This window comes from Salvia hispanica, chromosome 5, assembly GCF_023119035.1.
Source record: "Salvia hispanica cultivar TCC Black 2014 chromosome 5, UniMelb_Shisp_WGS_1.0, whole genome shotgun sequence".
Lineage (NCBI taxonomy): Eukaryota > Viridiplantae > Streptophyta > Magnoliopsida > Lamiales > Lamiaceae > Salvia > Salvia hispanica.
The window spans coordinates 12226307-12242643 of record NC_062969.1 but is presented as its reverse complement, the minus strand read 5'-3'; the positions used below and the strand labels follow the sequence as shown (position 1 = coordinate 12242643).

At 35.2% G+C, this 16337-nt stretch overlaps 3 protein-coding genes, 2 non-coding genes and 1 pseudogene across 5 annotated transcripts; 3 read left to right on the top strand and 3 right to left on the bottom strand.

Annotated features, from left to right (window-relative positions):
• Window positions 1-2: 2 nt before the first annotated feature.
• On the top strand, window positions 3-992 carry LOC125189440 (Werner Syndrome-like exonuclease). Its single transcript, XM_048086719.1, has one exon. The coding sequence runs from the start codon at window positions 3-5 to the stop codon at window positions 855-857; it is 855 nt and encodes a 284-aa protein (XP_047942676.1). The 3' UTR covers window positions 858-992.
• Window positions 993-2461: 1469 nt separating this feature from the next.
• Window positions 2462-2535, top strand: TRNAP-UGG. Its single transcript has one exon. It is a non-coding gene; the product is annotated as a tRNA-Pro (tRNA).
• A 174-nt stretch (window positions 2536-2709) lies between these two features.
• Window positions 2710-2783, top strand: TRNAW-CCA. Its single transcript has one exon. It is a non-coding gene; the product is annotated as a tRNA-Trp (tRNA).
• Window positions 2784-2897: 114 nt separating this feature from the next.
• LOC125189439 (cytochrome P450 98A2-like) lies at window positions 2898-4256 on the bottom strand. Its single transcript, XM_048086718.1, has 3 exons — window positions 3703-4256; window positions 3301-3634; window positions 2898-2922 (listed from the first exon to the last, which is right to left on the bottom strand). Exons 1-3 carry the CDS (start codon window positions 4187-4189, stop codon window positions 2898-2900), a joined length of 846 nt encoding a protein of 281 aa, XP_047942675.1. The 5' UTR covers window positions 4190-4256.
• A 4110-nt stretch (window positions 4257-8366) lies between these two features.
• On the bottom strand, window positions 8367-11281 carry LOC125187722 (annotated as a pseudogene).
• Window positions 11282-11758: 477 nt separating this feature from the next.
• On the bottom strand, window positions 11759-13796 carry LOC125187474 (WAT1-related protein At5g07050). The gene is made up of 7 exons (XM_048084071.1): window positions 13542-13796; window positions 13403-13465; window positions 13216-13332; window positions 12898-13141; window positions 12666-12824; window positions 12428-12579; window positions 11759-12344 (listed from the first exon to the last, which is right to left on the bottom strand). Exons 1-7 carry the CDS (start codon window positions 13745-13747, stop codon window positions 12110-12112), a joined length of 1176 nt encoding a protein of 391 aa, XP_047940028.1. The 5' UTR covers window positions 13748-13796; the 3' UTR covers window positions 11759-12109.
• Between the last annotated feature and the right edge of the window lie 2541 nt (window positions 13797-16337).

The following is a 16337-nucleotide window of genomic DNA, read 5'->3' as shown; positions in this document are numbered from 1 at the left end:
AGATGCCGCCGTCGAGCGCCATCGTCGACCACAAGCTTCCCTACCAGACGCACAACACCTATGACGTCACCTTCTTCGGCGACTCCGTCTTCACCACCCTCACCTGGGATCCCACCATCGTCTCGCAGTGGATTTCCGGAGTCCAGGCCGTCTACCGCCGCCAAATCGACGCCGGCCACCTCATCGTCGGCCTCGACGTCGAGTGGCGCCCCTCCTTCCAGCGCCACGTCACCCACCCCGCCGCCACCCTCCAGCTCTGCGTCGGCCGCCGCTGCCTCATCTTCCAGCTGATCCACAGCCCCTCCGTGCCGCCGTCGCTCGTCTCCTTCCTCGCGAACCCTAGGCACACGTTCGTCGGGATCGGTATCGCGGAGGATCTGAAGAAGCTGCAGAAGGACTACCGGTTCGGATTCAACACCAATCCCGTGGATCTGAGGGAGCTTGCGGCGGAGAGGTACGGGCGGCGCGATCTGAAGAACTCCGGCGTGAAAAGCCTGGCGGCGCTGGTGCTGGGGAAGGCGGTGGAAAAGCCGAAGAATGTGACGATGAGCCGCTGGGACAATCCGTGGCTCACGCCAACGCAGGTGCGCTACGCGTGTGTTGATGCGTTCGTTTGCTTTGAGATTGGTAGGGTTTTGAATGCTTCTTCTCCCTCCACCGTTGGGGCTGCAGTTTCGGCTAGGGGTATTAGGGATTCGAATGATTCCTCTGCTTCCACCGTTGGGTATGCAGTTTCGGACTCGAATGATTCTTCTGCTTCCACCGTTGGGCCTGCAGTTTCGGCTAGGGCTGTTAGGGATTCGAATGATTCTTCTCCTTCCACCGTTGGGTATGCAGTTGCGGCTTGGGCCGTTTGACTTATATGAATTAGGGATTTTTGAAAACATCATTCGAATTGAATGATTTCTACTTTTGTGTGGATAGATTTCGATGAATTTCTTCAGTTGAGAATGCAGATTTTATTTGGAAATTCAATATTTTGGTTTCTCGAATTACTTTTTCTGTTTCTCCCCTTTTCTAAGTGCTAATCCAGTTCATAGTTCATACATAATGCGTTCTCTTAAAAATGACAAGATATAGTGAAATTAGTCATGTTATTCTACATCAAAATTAGCAGGTGATCTTAATAAATCGACTAATTAAACTCATGTTTCTATAATCAATTCGATCCCCCAATTGAATCGGGGGCAAACGCCTACGAAAAGATCGCTTGGATTTAAGAAAGGGTCGCTTGGATTTATCCATGGTTTGTTTGTTTAGTTTATTTCTTATCCCGAAAATCCTATTCCTTAATTGTCATTTGAACTACAAATAGGATTCTTTTTATTTAAATGCAATATCTTCTATTTCAATGTGTTCTATATAATGTCATTTTTCTCCCCTTTCAAGGATAAGACATCCTTGGTTCAATCTATTTCTTTATTTCCCCATGAATCGTATGTTTGTAACAATAGGGACAGAATTTTCTCAATTCTAATCGATTGGGCGTATTGTGCCGATTCTTTTGAGTAATATATCTGGAAATACCCGTTGATACCTTCTTAACACCGTTTTGTATACAACTGGTACATTCCAAAATGACCGTTACCCGCGCACCTTTCTTCTTGGCCATGAACCTCCTTTGGATTTTTGATTTACTCAACTCTTCTATTTTAATTCGAAATGAAGAAAAAGAAAGGAAGGAAAAAATAGAAGTTATTAACTTGAAATCCACCTTTAAAAGATAAAAATAAATGAAATCAAAGCCCAAAGTCATACATAATAAATAATAAGTAAGACAATGAGTTCAAAAATCTATTTAAATCCGAAGGGCAGTTAAAGATCTTGTATTCTTACCCTAGACCGCGACTTTCCTACTCTACCCCCACCTTTCGTTTTTTTAATTCGAGTTTGAGACTGAGTCTCGCAGAGGTTGAATCCACTTTTATTCTTTCTCTTTCATCCCTTATTCTAAATTAGAAAAAAAGGGAAAAAAGAGAAAATAAGGGGGGATTAGTCAAAGGTATTTGATTGTATTTCTAATCTTCTTCATTCCTTCCGGTGTCAATAGCTATAATGAAAAAAAGGGGAATGTCAACGCATCGGGGAAAAAACGATTAATCTCTATCAATAGACCTGCTAAAGCCCCGAACCATAGCGTACTTAGTACTGGGGCCACGGAGAGATATGTTTTTAGATCTCGCATTGAAAAACCTCCTTTTTTTTATTTTAATACATAAAGCATATATAATCAGATGTATATGTAGTTAAGGGTTACTTAGAGTTGTACACGGAATCCCTAATTCCAATTGAAATGTACAACGATCCATAAGATTTCCCTTTCTTATTATTATATGTTAAAAAATGTTAAATGAGGCCAAAAAAAGACGAAATGGTCAGAAAACTTTGTTTCTCAATGCAGTAAATAGGGATGTGGAAAACAAGACAGGAATTCTCTACAATTATACTGTAGAACAATTGAAGGGATGTGGCGCAGCTTGGTAGCGCGTTTGTTTTGGGTACAAAATGTCACAGGTTCAAATCCTGTCATCCCTACCTATTACTGACCCTTTGAGCAGTAACGAGGAATCAACCAAGATCGGTTCAAATTGCGTTGCGCGGAATCGTTCATTTTTATGAAACTATAGCATATATGCATATAAAATAAAAATGGATTCTTTAAAAAAAAAAGAATCTTTTCTTTACATTCTTTTCTATTCTGATAAGAAAGCGCTCTTAGTTCAGTTCGGTAGAACGTGGGTCTCCAAAACCCGATGTCGTGGGTTCAAATCCTACAGAGCGTGATTTTTTCTTCATGGATCCAATTAAAATGAAATGAATTCAGTCGCTTGCACAACAATTCAAATTGGACCTCCTGTGGATTAAAGAAAGGAGGAGGCCAATCAAATTTGAATTAATCAAAGGTCCAACTGATCGCCACGCCTGTATTGTAAATATGCAGTTACGAATAATCCAGCCAAAGTAATAGGAATTAGACCTAAGACGATTCCAAATAGAAAAACTTCAATCATTTCAATTTTGTTTTTGAAAAGGAGAAAAAAGCGGTAATATCTATACCTAAATATTAATCCGAATTGATGTGAATCTCAATGACCAAGAATTGATAATTGACATGGTAAGTAACTCTAGAATACACAGAATCTCACAGAAGGATTTCCTTTCTAAATAGTTTCTTTTAAATAGAAAGTTTAAATAAGTCGTATCTTGCTCAAACCAATAAATAGAGCCGAAGTTATAGTTAAAGCCACTAGTAGAAAACCAAAACAATTGAAAATTTTTGATTCATCTATCATTACAGACAGCAGGAACAAAGAGAAAGTGACAGGCATATAAAATGAAACCGCGTGCTCCTCCATGATCCTCGTGGTGAAGCTACTGGCGCGGGCGTCGTGGGCAGCGAGGGCCTCGTTCTGCTCCTTGAACAAGAAGCTGAGCCACGGAAGGAACTCTGCGAAAGCCGATTTCTTGGTGCCCAACATGATTGCGTTGTTGAGAATGTACTTCAGTTCTTGGCCTTGCTCATCAATCACACCATTTGAGTCTATGAACCGTTTCCCAAAAGTTAGCCTTGTTATGTGCAGGAAGGCCATCATTCCCAAGTAGTCACGCAGCACCACAGCCTTGCCCTTGTTTTCTGTTGTCGTTCGTTTCGTTAGACAAGATAATATGAACAGACAGAGAGATACAGAGAGAGGGGCTAACCAGGCTTGGCAGAGTGGTTGAAAATGGATTCAACCATGGCGGTGACCTCGTCTTCTCGAATAGGGCGGAGGCCCTCGAGGCGCTTGATGGAGAAGAGCTCGAGGGTGCAGAGCTTCCTGACTTTAACGTAGTGTGGGCCGTAGTCGGCCCAGATCAAGTCCATGCCGTTCTTGCTGAACTTGTTGATCTGCCTCGTGCGGTTGCGGTAGGCCAGCTGGACGTCGTTGTCCTTGAGAACCTCCTTGGCCAGGGCGGCCGAGTTTACAACGACGCTGTGGTGGGACCCGAGGTACACGGAGAAGATGGGGCCATACTTGTCGGACCACTCCGTGAAGCACCGCACCAGCACCGGCTTTATGTCGTAGAGGTTGCCTACGATCGGGAGCGGGCGAGGTCCTGGCGGCAGCTTGTAGCGGAGGCGGCTGAAGAGCTTGTAGGCAAGGAGGAGGGCCGCGGCGGCGGCGAGGAGGATGAGAGGAAGGGCCATTTTTGGGTTTGGGGTGATGAGGCCGGCTGTAGTTTTTATATAGTGGTGTGGTTGGTGGAGAGAAAGGGACAGTGGTATGAATGTATGATCCAATGATTTGTTTATTGTAGGAGAAGTGTTTTAACAAACTAGCTCTTTAACTATTGAACATGATTGGATCTATTGTATTTTCAATTTCGAGTAGTTATTATTCTCTCAATTTGTCGAACAAAACATTTAGTAGGGAACAAGAAAAAAAGTTAAATAGAAATCCTCGTAAACTATTACCTAACTCGTCCCTGCGTGTTGAAACATTCATATTCATGAGGGCTCGTCTCTAACGTGCCTTTTTTAATTAATGTTCAATTATATAGAAAATGGTGGTTGACCAAATATTTTCTGATTTTCTTTAAGCCATGGGAATCATTTAAAAGATTTCTTTGTCAGGCCACCTCCTAATTTCTATCCAATTTTTTCGAGCACTATATCACTATGCAGATAATATCAACGTAGTAAAATATAACTAGAAAAAAATAGAGAGGTGACAAGTACTAATCCAAATCGCATAAATTCAATCGTAAAACATTAAATTTGGGTATGCTTCCATGAAAAAGTTGACTTAAGCTGGCAATGAGTGCGTTAGGTCTAAAAGCTTAAGGCATGAATGATCAGATTAAAAATATAAGCATAAAAGATAAAAACCTCCCACCAACCCACTTTGTGTAATATTCTACATTTGATTTGGTTTAGTAAATAAGAGTCAATATAATTATTGCATCTTCGGAGCTATTCAATTGAAAAATGAAAATCCATACTATTATTGAAAATGCACATTATTATCTCGCGAAGTGGACTTTCGCTACAATTATTTAATCAGATGCACTTGAACTGCTCATATTGTAATAGTAAAATAAAAATACTCCTATAAAGCTAAAAGATTCGATAGAATTATTAGAGCATTATATATAGATATATGGTGGTTCGATTGAATAAAATAAAATACATAAATTGAATTTTTGATGATCAGCATTCTCTCCCCTCTTCAGCCTTAATTTGCTTACACCAGAAAGTTAGGTCTAAGAAGGAGTTAGTAGTGTGAGATTTTATAATTTTAGAATAAAATCCACTTAACAACTTTGTAGTATTTTATACTTTAATTTGTAAATAATAATAAGATGAACTTATACATGACGAGGGCCATTTCAGTTAGGGAAATGCTATGTGGCCACATTATGGCCGGCCATAAACTGGTTTAATAGCTAAAAAAACCGATTTACTTAAAATTTCCGGTTTAATACTACTTGACTTTACATTTATGTCCTTTTCATACTTGGAAGAAAATTTGGCGGCCTCTATTTTCTAGTCCCGCTTAATATTATTCTCCCGCCATCATTACACAAAATGGAGCCATTTTTAGTTTCTCTTTGGCCTCACCCATTTTCTTTTCGATTTGCTCGCAAAGTCCCTAATTTACAACACCTAAACTTCTCTCTTATGACTTATGAGTTTAGCTTCATGTCAAGTCTAGCAAATAAGTGTTGATTTATTTAACTTAAACTGGAGCTGGAGAAGTTGTCAAGCAGGAGGATAAAAAGCTGGCCGTCGTTGAGTATCCTGGCGCAGGAGCACGATTGATGCAGCGGCGATGAAAAAGACTCTCGTTTTGATGTTTTTGGTTTTTTGTAAAATTTGGATGGATTTCTTCAATGTTTTCAATAAAGTTATATGTGTATGTGTGACGATAAATCAATAGAGAGAAGAAGTTTGATTGTTTTTGAAGAAGCATTGTTGCAGATGGCGTACAACATTGGAATAAGAGAGATGGAGGAAGAAGATGTGTTGGGAGTTGGCCCATACTTACTATTCTCACCGATGCCAACTACCTAAAGAAAATGTTTTAATTATTTCAATTTTAGAGCTTACATAGTTTCAAATTCTAATTTTCAATTTTGATAGATCAAATTCTAATTTTCAATTTTGATAAATTTATTCTATCTTGTCACATATTGTCATTATCTAAGGCTTTTTATTCATGGAATTTTTTATTTTTATCTTAAAATTTCAAATTGAAACATGTTATTTGAGGCAAGTTGTAATTCTCAAGCCACATATTTTGACATTGATTTTGAGCAGGAAAAAAAAACTTGCAACGACGAATATAATCTTGACGGCACATTTTTGATTAATTTTAGTGTGGATAATACAATGACGATATAATTAAAATTTAATAAAATAAAATTATAATCATCATATAATCAAAATTCCCAAAAATCTAATACCCGATATCCGACCTGAATTTGATTACGGGTATCCAGTCCCGATTGTGATTTTGATTTTTTTTTTATTTTTCATTTTTGCAAATTAACTATAAACTTTTAGAATTTATTTAATATTATTTAATTTGAATTTAATACAAAGTTGAAGTAGTATTCAAGAGAAAATAACTACAAATTTTTAGAAATACAAAATTTTTGTAGTAGTTCGAATTTAAGAGAAGATAACTACAAACTTTTAGGAATACAAAATTCTTGTAGTAGTTTGAATTTAAAAGAAAATAACTACAAACATTGAAAAATACAAAATTCATAAATTATATTAACATCTTTCATCCATCTACAATAAGTCAATAACCATCAAAATTTATAAAAGTTCAAACATCCATCCCTTATAAGCATCACAATTAAAAAATTCATATGAATCGAGATCTAACAATAACATCATCAAAAATTCAAAATATCACAAGTTAGTGAAATTAAAGTATAATTAAAAAATTAAATTATATATCTTATGCGCTAACTATTCAGTATTAATTAAAATATAGTTAAGAAATTAAACTACATTTAATTATAATAAAACATGGAGTAATTTATTAATTTTAGAAAACAAATCGGATAATTCGGGTATACCCGATCGGATATCGGGCAACCCGATACCCGATAATCCAAAATCGTAAATAATTCAATTGAACTTATAATTAATTGAATATAAAATTAATTGAGCAATTCAATAGTCCTTAGATTCACTCGATTGTAAATGTAACTTATAGTTAACTAAACATAGAATCAATTGAACTTATAGTTAACTAAACATAGAATGATAGAATCAATTGGACAATTCAATAGTGCTTAGATTTACTAGATTAGAAGGTGTAATTAAACATTTAATTGAACTTATAATCAATTAAACAATTAGATTCACTTGAAATATTTATTTGAATCTAAATTCACCTTAATTGCTCAATTACATCTAAAAATAGAATAAAAAAGGCACATAGATTAATTTGATACAGTTGAGATTTTTTTTATTGATACTACTCAATTCAATTAAATCTTAGATCAAATCGGACAATTCAATAGAGTTTAGTTTCAATTCACTATTAGATATGAATTTTAGATTAAAATTATACACTAATCAGTAATCACTATTGAATTGTTCATTTGAATCTAAAATTCATCTTAATTGTTCAATTATCATTTCCATTAGGATGATTTTCTTTAATACAAATATTTACAAAAATTTCCTTTTAAAAATTATAACAAAGATTCATGCTGTCATGCATCATTATATATTTTAAATTAATAAATAAATTTGGTAATCTATAATTTAATTTTATAATACTCCTAAGAATGAAAAATCTTACTAACACGGCATTTCTCGTACCATCACTAACATGTTCAAGAGATGATATAGGTAGAAAAAACAAGTTAGAAGAGATGGAGATAAAGTCCGTAACTGTGACATAAAATATTCTCTTCAATTTCCAATTTGCTATTAAGTATTAAATCTGCTATTAACTACTGTAGTAATTAAATTTGCTATTAAGTGGAGCAGTAATTAATGCATCATTAATTCAAAATTTAAAATTTGAAAGAGGCTGAATTCTTTATCATCGGTGGAGGGAAACAAAGACTGAAAATGAGGAAAGGATATTTAAGTAATTTTTTAATTTTCTGATACCTCTAAATTGACTAAATTAACCCTGTGTGGCTGGCCATAATGTGGCCATTTAGCATCACCCTTCCAGTTAATGTCTCTGTTTTGACCATTTTGATGTATAAGTAGTACAACATTTATTATATGCTGGCCTCACTTACTAGGAACATGTCTTGTTGTATTTGTTTTTTTGAGAGTTTGAACCTTCTAAAATTGTTGAAATAATGATGCAAATGGGGACAAACAATCAAATGACAAATTAAAATTGAGAAAATAGGTACGATCATAGAATTTCCAATTTACGTAGTCTTTTTAATGTAAAATTGGCAGTGATCTCAACATCAGGATTTCCAACATTAAATCAAACAACTTAACCTGGAAATAGTGGAGTTGGAAATCTTGGCTTCATGTTTAACATATTCCTTTGTTTCTCTTTCACCTCCTTGTATTTCATCTTCACATCTCTGAGAAACTCAAGATTATATCTCCATCTCCATCAACATTAGCATTTAAAAACAAACAATGTTCTTAATATTTATAAAAAAAGTATGCATACCTATTTTGTGGATCAATGGAAAGAGCTCTATTGATATCCTCCCCAGCTTTCTCAAGATCACATGTTCTTATATATGCCTGAGATCGTCTGAACAAAGCCTTAACGTTGCACGAATCGAGCTCAAGAACCTGTTCCATACCTTCAAGATCATCACAATGCATGAAATTACAGAGAAAATAAATAACTAAATTAGACCTTGGTGCAAAGTCTTGATGCACATTCATACTCTCCTAGCTTCAGCTTGCATGCTGCGTTGTTTAAATAGCACAACGCCCTCAAAGAGTTCGCCTCAAGCTTGTCTTGATAGCTGAAGGAATGGCTGTATTCGACGTAGTTTAAGGCCTGCAGAGTGACTAAACAATCAGCACAAGATATGATGTTAATTTACAATCTACGTATGCAAAATTAGTTGGTTAGATATCACATTCCTTGTCATACTTATTTGAGGCAAGTTGAAATTTCCCATTTTGGAAAAGTGTGTTTCCCTCTTGTTTCTTTGATTTGCACATTGCTATTCTTTCATGAGTATCCATTTTCCAAAAGGGCTTCTCCTGAAACATAATTTGGTGGAAATTGTTGATAAAAAGAGTGGAAAATCTATGATTTTTTTTTTGGAGTAGAATGTTTCCTTTGGCACCTTGATGAAGTCAACAATTTTGATTTGATAATGCAATGAATTTTCTGCAGATTTGATCTTCACTTCAGCTTCTTCTCCTTTCTTCATCGTCATCACAGCTCTGTCCAAACCTTCATCGATTTCCTCTGCAGAAGAATGGGCAATTTCATTACAAGAAAATGACAAATTAATGAAGAAAGTGAAGAAGAAGGAAGCAATGATCATGCAATGTAGCTAGGAAGGCACCTTCTTCTCCACACACATACTCGAAGGGCTCGTCTTCTGATCCACGTCTTTCCAGAACCGTGCCATCTTCGAGTTTCTTGAGGACAACCACTGCATAAACTGATCTTGAGCCAATTGGGACAGAAAGCTAGAAGACGATCACAAGTTGAGAATCATCATGATCATCATCACCTCTTGCAAGGGATCCCTCCTTGGCACGATCAAATCCTTCGCCCTTCTTCGTGATCTTCTTTAGGACTGTGCTGTCTCCCTTGGCACAAATGACAGCATTCCATGACACTAGCTCAAGATGGATGATCAAATCTCGATGTGGTGGTGGTGGCATTTCATCATTTATTAAACTCTGAATCAGGCCATCTAGAAATTCACTATGTAGTTGAGAGTCAAATTTGTGGTAAGTTTTAGATGCCAACTATGCAACATTAATAATTGATAAGAAACATAAGTAACATACAAGAAAACTTCACAGATAGCTCAGCTTTCTCTCCCTTCCTCATAGTTCTCACAGCTTTGCTCATTGCAGGGCACAGATGGCCTAATTCAGCATAACCAATCAATCTAAATTCTTCAAATCAAATATTTTAATAACAAAAATCTAGAATTCATAACAACTCACCATTTGTCAAAGAGAACTCCAACCCTTCATCACATTTGGAGACAACTACCCCATTCTCATCTTTAGCTATATACTTAACTACAACAAACCAAATAATCAAGAACAAGGGAAGGAGGGAGGTAGAGAAAGAGAGAGAGTTAAGAAAGCTAACCAAAGACTTCATCTTTTTCATTTGGAGTAGCCCACCCCTCTCCTTCCCTCACTATCTTCTTCACAACATCTCCATCCCCACAAACATCCCTAATAGGGCACCAAGATATCAACTCCACATCGAAAACAAGAGTCGAATTCGGAGGTACTAAAGGAGGAGAGCCACTCTCACCATAGGCCAAGAATGGTGGGATAGTGAAGACAGCTCTCTCTCCCTTTCTCATTGTCCCAATCCCTTCATCCAACCCCTTAATCACCTCACCTGTTCACAAAAACACCCTTTTCACCTCGCAATAAAAAAAACACGAAAAACAACACAATCACACAAACTTTAGATGATGGAAAAGGGAAAACAAGCATACAATGTCCTAATCTGAACTTGAAAGGCCTTCCTCTCTCCCAACTCGAATCGAAGTAGTCTCCTTCTTGCAACCTCACATTGTAATGAACTGAAATCAAGAATCAAACAGAGCACTTCAAGAATCAAGAAACATATTCTAATTTCTAATAATGAGTAGCAAGAAAAAAACCATTAATAAATAAATATGAACAAGATAAATGAGATATTAATAGTAATTTAAATTGAAATAAAAATCTTCCAAAATTAGGAGTCAATTCAAGAGAATATTTTGATGTTCTATGTTAAGTTCTTTCCAACTAAAAGTGGATATCAAGTCTAAAAAAGAAAATACAAATTAAATTTAATTTATATAGTCAAAACATTTATTTATTAACGTGGCAAGTAACAAATTCACAGACACAAAAAAATGATTTAATTCATAAAAATATTATACCTGCAACTTCATCACCTGGGATTGGAGTTTGCCATGAAATACCTTTTTGAATAATCTGTTTGCATAAATGAAGATTTAGGGGAGAGATTGATTTGTGGCAAGAAATTAACGTTTCCTTCTCCATTGCAGTTTTGAGAAGGTGTGTTTTTCTAGAGAGAGAGAGGGATGAGAGATAAGGGTCTGAATCCTTATTGCATTTGAGTTGAGGATAAGTCGTTAGTTTCCCTCCTTTCAGTTGGAAGATAACTAACAAATGGAGTCATTGGGCCTATTTACGTTTAGGTAGTTTTGTTTCTTTGGGCCTGGCCTAATTTAATTTGGGCTAGAATGGATTTCTTTCAAATTGATTTTCTTACAATATTCTGAAAAACGCCACTTTTTGTTGGGCCACTAATTTTATTTTATTCTAGTCGTGCAATTATTATTAATATATTTTAAAATTGGATATTAGTTCAAAATAATTTTCATTTTCAGACTTGGAATCCAATTTTCAATCCAAATTAAATGTTAATCAAAATTCATTCTTGAAGTCATTAATGAATGTTTCTAAAAACAATATACTAATTCCTCCATTATTTTTTCAACTCTTCGAGATTAATATAGCAACATCTTATCAAGATAAGATTTATTTCATAGTAGCATTAAAACCGTAATTACGTCATATATTAACAAAAAAGCATAAAGCAATCAAACCATGCCGATTCAAATAATTTCACAAGTGGGAGTCTGAATCAGACGTTTACAATATGTCTATTCAAAGTGGAAACATATATAGAAAACCACTATCACCAATTTCCCACTAATATTAGTATTATTTTTTTTGAAAAAAAAGAGTCATTTACCATTTCATATCTCCTCAGTAAATTCTTACAACCTCAGTAGTAGTCCACTACAGATTAGAGTACACAACAAAACAACAAAAACCCAAATCAAAATGGGAGGAAAAGAAATTATAAAGAAAAGAAAAATAAATAAAGATGGGTATTATCCATGTCATTTTTTATTATATATTTTGTTCTAGTTGCTTCAGTTAAATTTTAGTGGTATCCACAGTATTTGCAGCTGCAGGGACATTAATCTTTTTTGACTGACTGGTCTGAATTCCATCATGATTTGCTTCAATATCATGAATTATTGGGGTCTCATTTTGAGTGCAATCCTTTATTGGCTCAAGAAATTCCTCAGCTTCCTTCTCTTTATATTCTTTGTATTTTCCCCACAAAACAGAATACAATCCAATCACAATCAAGACTGCTCCAAGAACCCTGGATTCCAAATGAGAAAAACAACAAATTAATAATGTACTAATAAAAAAAAATCAATTGGTAAAAATAATTAAGACAATTACCCTCCAACATAAATCTTCTCAGCCAAGATGAAAGAGCCCATGATGGCTACAATCACCATCATCAATGGACTGAATGCTGTGACAAAAACAGGCCCCCTTTGTTGCATCACCACACCTTGAACATAGTATGCTATCCCTGAGGATATGATACCCTGTCCACCCATATTAATTATATTAATTTAAAAAAATTACTAAAAAAATAAAATAATTACTATAAAGTTAGAGAGTGAGCTCTTACAGCATAGGCAGCAGCTAACAAATTCATGTCCCAACCAATAGTCCAAGAATTTGGTTTGTGTTCCATCACAAATGTGACTGCAATAGATTGAAGTGTGCCCAAGAAACACACAATGGCTGTGAGAGATAGCTGGGCTGTGTATTTCCTCAATGTGATTGCCTATTTAACAATATTCATTATAAATATAAGATTATAACCTTAAAACAAAAAATGATTTAAAAAAAGGTATAACCTGAAGGATGAAGAAGGAAGCCCAAGCAAAAGTGGCAATGATGAGAAGAATTGAGCCCCTGACCCAATCCTTGTCCGCATCTTCTTGATTTGGGGCAGGAACATTTGAGTGAGTGTAGTGTGACCACACCATGTTTATCTCGTGCCCTTTGTAAACTGTCATAAGCATAGCTCCACCAACTGTCACTAGTGTTCCCACCACCTTTGCTTGGCATCTCACCTTCTTCATGTCCACCTTCTCCATCCTAAATTTAATTCATCCAAAACAATAATTAACAGTCTATTTGAGTCCGAATTGTGTATGTCGTTTTGGCCGTACCTGCAGATGACTGCCATGACGAATGTCATGGCCGGGAGCATGTTGCTCATGGCACATGAGAAAGTTGGAGAAGTGAATTTCAGCCCAGCATAGTAGAGATTCTGATCAATCACAGGTCTAATAAACAAGAACTGATTAACTTAAATAAAATAAATAGGAGTATATATATAATTTAAAAAAAACTTACCCAAGAAGTGCAAGAACAAATAGGTGCATGAAAATAGTGAATGTGATCTTTGGTCTCACCTTCCTGTTCCAAAATAATTATAATATCAGTAAGAAAAGAAAGGGGCAATTAATTGATATGATTTGGCAAAAAAAGAAACCTTTCAAGAATGAGGGCAAAAGGAGCAATGACAGCAGTGGCAAAGGCATGTCTGTAGACAACCAAAACATAGTGGCTCATGCCTCTGTTGAGAGAAACTTTGGTAATGATATTCATTCCAGCATACCCAAATTGCAATGATATCATGGCTATGTAAGGTTTAGCCTTGTCATAAAAACTGGTGCAACAACAATTTTTTCCTTCCATTTTGTTTGAGCTGGAGCCTGGAAGAGAAGTGAGGAAAACACTTGAATTGCTTGCGTTTGTCCTAAGGAATGGGTGCTTGGAACTAGGGTATTTGTAAGATTTTTTGGTGGTGGTGGTGGGGTAGGGGTGGGAGTGGGAGTGGTTATTATTTATCTAGTTTTTTTTTGTTTGTTTTTTTTTACTTACAGCTCTCAATCTTATTATTTATCTAGTTTATAATGCATAGATTTTTACTTCACTATCTTTAGTATACTACTAGCATTTAATTTATCTTTTCTATTACAATATTGTCGATTGATCTCTAAAATCAATCTTAATATGAGTACTCTCTTATGCAACTTGATATATGCGTCCATTCTAAATTAATTACAATCAATAAATTTTAATTAAAAATTTATAATTTTTAATTAACCAGTAAGAGTATATGAATTTGAGCATCAGGCCTTCAGCTGAATCTAATTGAATATTCTGATTTTTATGCTTACATCACTACGTGAGTTCCAGGTGGCTTCATCATAATTTGATATTTTTTTTCTTCATAATTAATTAAATTTGTAGGTTCCTTTTGCTATGTTGTTTTTTTTCTCAGAGTGGGTTGAGAGAGTTGCCAAAAAAGATAAAGTTAGAGTTAGTGGTAGCTGATGCCAATTTGCGGGCACCACCTCTTGTCAGCAGTCAGCCCCGATGCCTTTGCTCCGCTACTAGTTTTAGTTCCCAAAATTAATTACTAATTATATTGTGGTTAATTGCTAGGGCTTAGTTTCTTTCTCGTCTAATTTTGTGATTAATCTAATATGCTTTTGGTAAAAAGAATTCATACTAGTACTAGTTTTGATAATTCCAATTTCGTGCATAAGCTTAAAAATACAACTAAATATTAAGGAATTTCAATTTCAGTTTTGATACTATTTTTTAATGGTAAGTATATACCTAAGTGGAGTATATAATAGATTGTATCGTGAAGGCTATAATCAAATGGATTTATTAGAAAGTTAGGGTAAATCGAAGGCAACTATGAACTATGCATATGGTTGTGAAAGTATAATCACTCATAACTCAATATGTGGTATATATATCTTATTATATTGATTTGATTAAATTCATAATAGGTGCATAGTATTAATGCTCAAGAATTATATAATGGAGTACTAATAATTTGCAGATTTATGTATATAAATGATCAGGTGTTGTAATTATTTCCAACTATGATCTGCTTCCATAGCCAATCTCCAACCACAAAAAAATAATATACTAATTCAATTATTTCACATGATAATATATAGCAACAAAGTTAGTCGGTAGCTAGCCATATTTGGGCATGATTTTGTGTAAAAAAAGTGGACAATTAGGCATAAAGTCATTTCTCACACGATATTTAGCCGGGACTCACTCTATAAGTTATTGTGAGAGATATTATATTATGATGATACTTATAATATACTCTTAGCTCAGTTGGCTCCAGAGTCGGAGATCTGTAACAATGAGCAGGTGTTCGAATCCCACTATCATCGTGAGAAGACTGCCACCTCTCGGGCACAAGCGTGAAGCCTCTGTGGAGGTGGGTCTCCGGTGAGACAGTGGATTGAACTCTCCCCTCTAGTGAGCCGTTGAGTACCGTGATTTAACTTCCCTCACTAATGTCGGGCTGGGAGTGGGGGTGCTGGGTTGGCGATACAACCTTTTTTTTAACAAGGAGTGTCAAATAAATAAAGAAATCTAGAGAAAATATGGCGGTTACATAGGAAATCGCTCATAATCGATGTGTGATTGATGTGTAACTGAAACTTTGAACAATTTTTAATTATTTGACATTTGTTGTAGCTTGTAAATTCTTATTCATCATACATAAACAAAAGAGCTGTATTCTACTACTAGTATTAAATACGTTAGCATAATCCCTTTAATTAGTTGGAGGTGTGTGTACAGTGTACATAAATAGTAGTATGACTCTATTATTTAAATTATGTGTATAGTTTATATTTTATTTGACGTACGTGATAAATATATTTAATTTATCGTCGTGTGTGCCAATATAAAGTCTCCATAATTAATTCCCTCAACTTCATAAAATAGCGATGAAATGGAAAAGAGTAAAAGACCAAGAATGTTGGAGAAAGAACAAAACTTGTAGAATCTACTAGAGCTTTAATAAGCAATCACGACATATCAATTATTGTTACTTTTACATTAAAATCATATAAAACGAACTAAGAAAAAGAAAAATTGAGTAGAAAAGTTAATAGATATGCATCTTGTAAAGTAGGTTTAGGTACCAAATAAGAATATTATTTCAATTTAATAATTAAAAAAAGAATGTTATCTCATTGTTACAAAATTCCGAAATAAGAGCATCCATGCAATTGCACAACTAAATTTGTTTCTCCGGAACAAGAAAAAAGGCCACAAAAGGCACCACTCAAAAGCATTCCACCTTTTTTTAATCATAAACTTAAAAACAAAAGCTTTTAATAATCACAAATTATTTCAAAAGAAGAAAAGAAAAGAATGTTTTCTCTCCGTTCTTTTTCATAACACGAGCAACAAAAAAAAGTTAAACCAATAAAAGTAGACTCGTTGTTTTTTGTGCTCT

Bases quoted from the DNA above. Each gene is read 5' to 3' on its own strand.
- LOC125189440 (XM_048086719.1), top strand. From the start codon at position 3: ATGCCGCCGTCGAGCGCCATCGTCGACCACAAGCTTCCCTACCAGACG.
- LOC125189439 (XM_048086718.1), bottom strand. From the start codon at position 4,189: ATGGCCCTTCCTCTCATCCTCCTCGCCGCCGCCGCGGCCCTCCTCCTT. The intron at 3,635-3,702 runs GTTAGCCCCTCT...GAACGACAACAG, and splicing joins CAACCACTCTGCCAAGCCTG to AAAACAAGGGCAAGGCTGTG. The intron at 2,923-3,300 runs GTCTGTAATGAT...TTTACAATACAG, and splicing joins ACTTTCTCTTTGTTCCTGCT to GCGTGGCGATCAGTTGGACC.
- LOC125187474 (XM_048084071.1), bottom strand. From the start codon at position 13,747: ATGGAAGGAAAAAATTGTTGTTGCACCAGTTTTTATGACAAGGCTAAA. The intron at 13,333-13,402 runs GTAAGTTTTTTT...CTTGTTTATTAG, and splicing joins TTTGTTCTTGCACTTCTTGG to ACCTGTGATTGATCAGAATC. The intron at 13,142-13,215 runs GTACGGCCAAAA...AATTAAATTTAG, and splicing joins GTCATGGCAGTCATCTGCAG to GATGGAGAAGGTGGACATGA.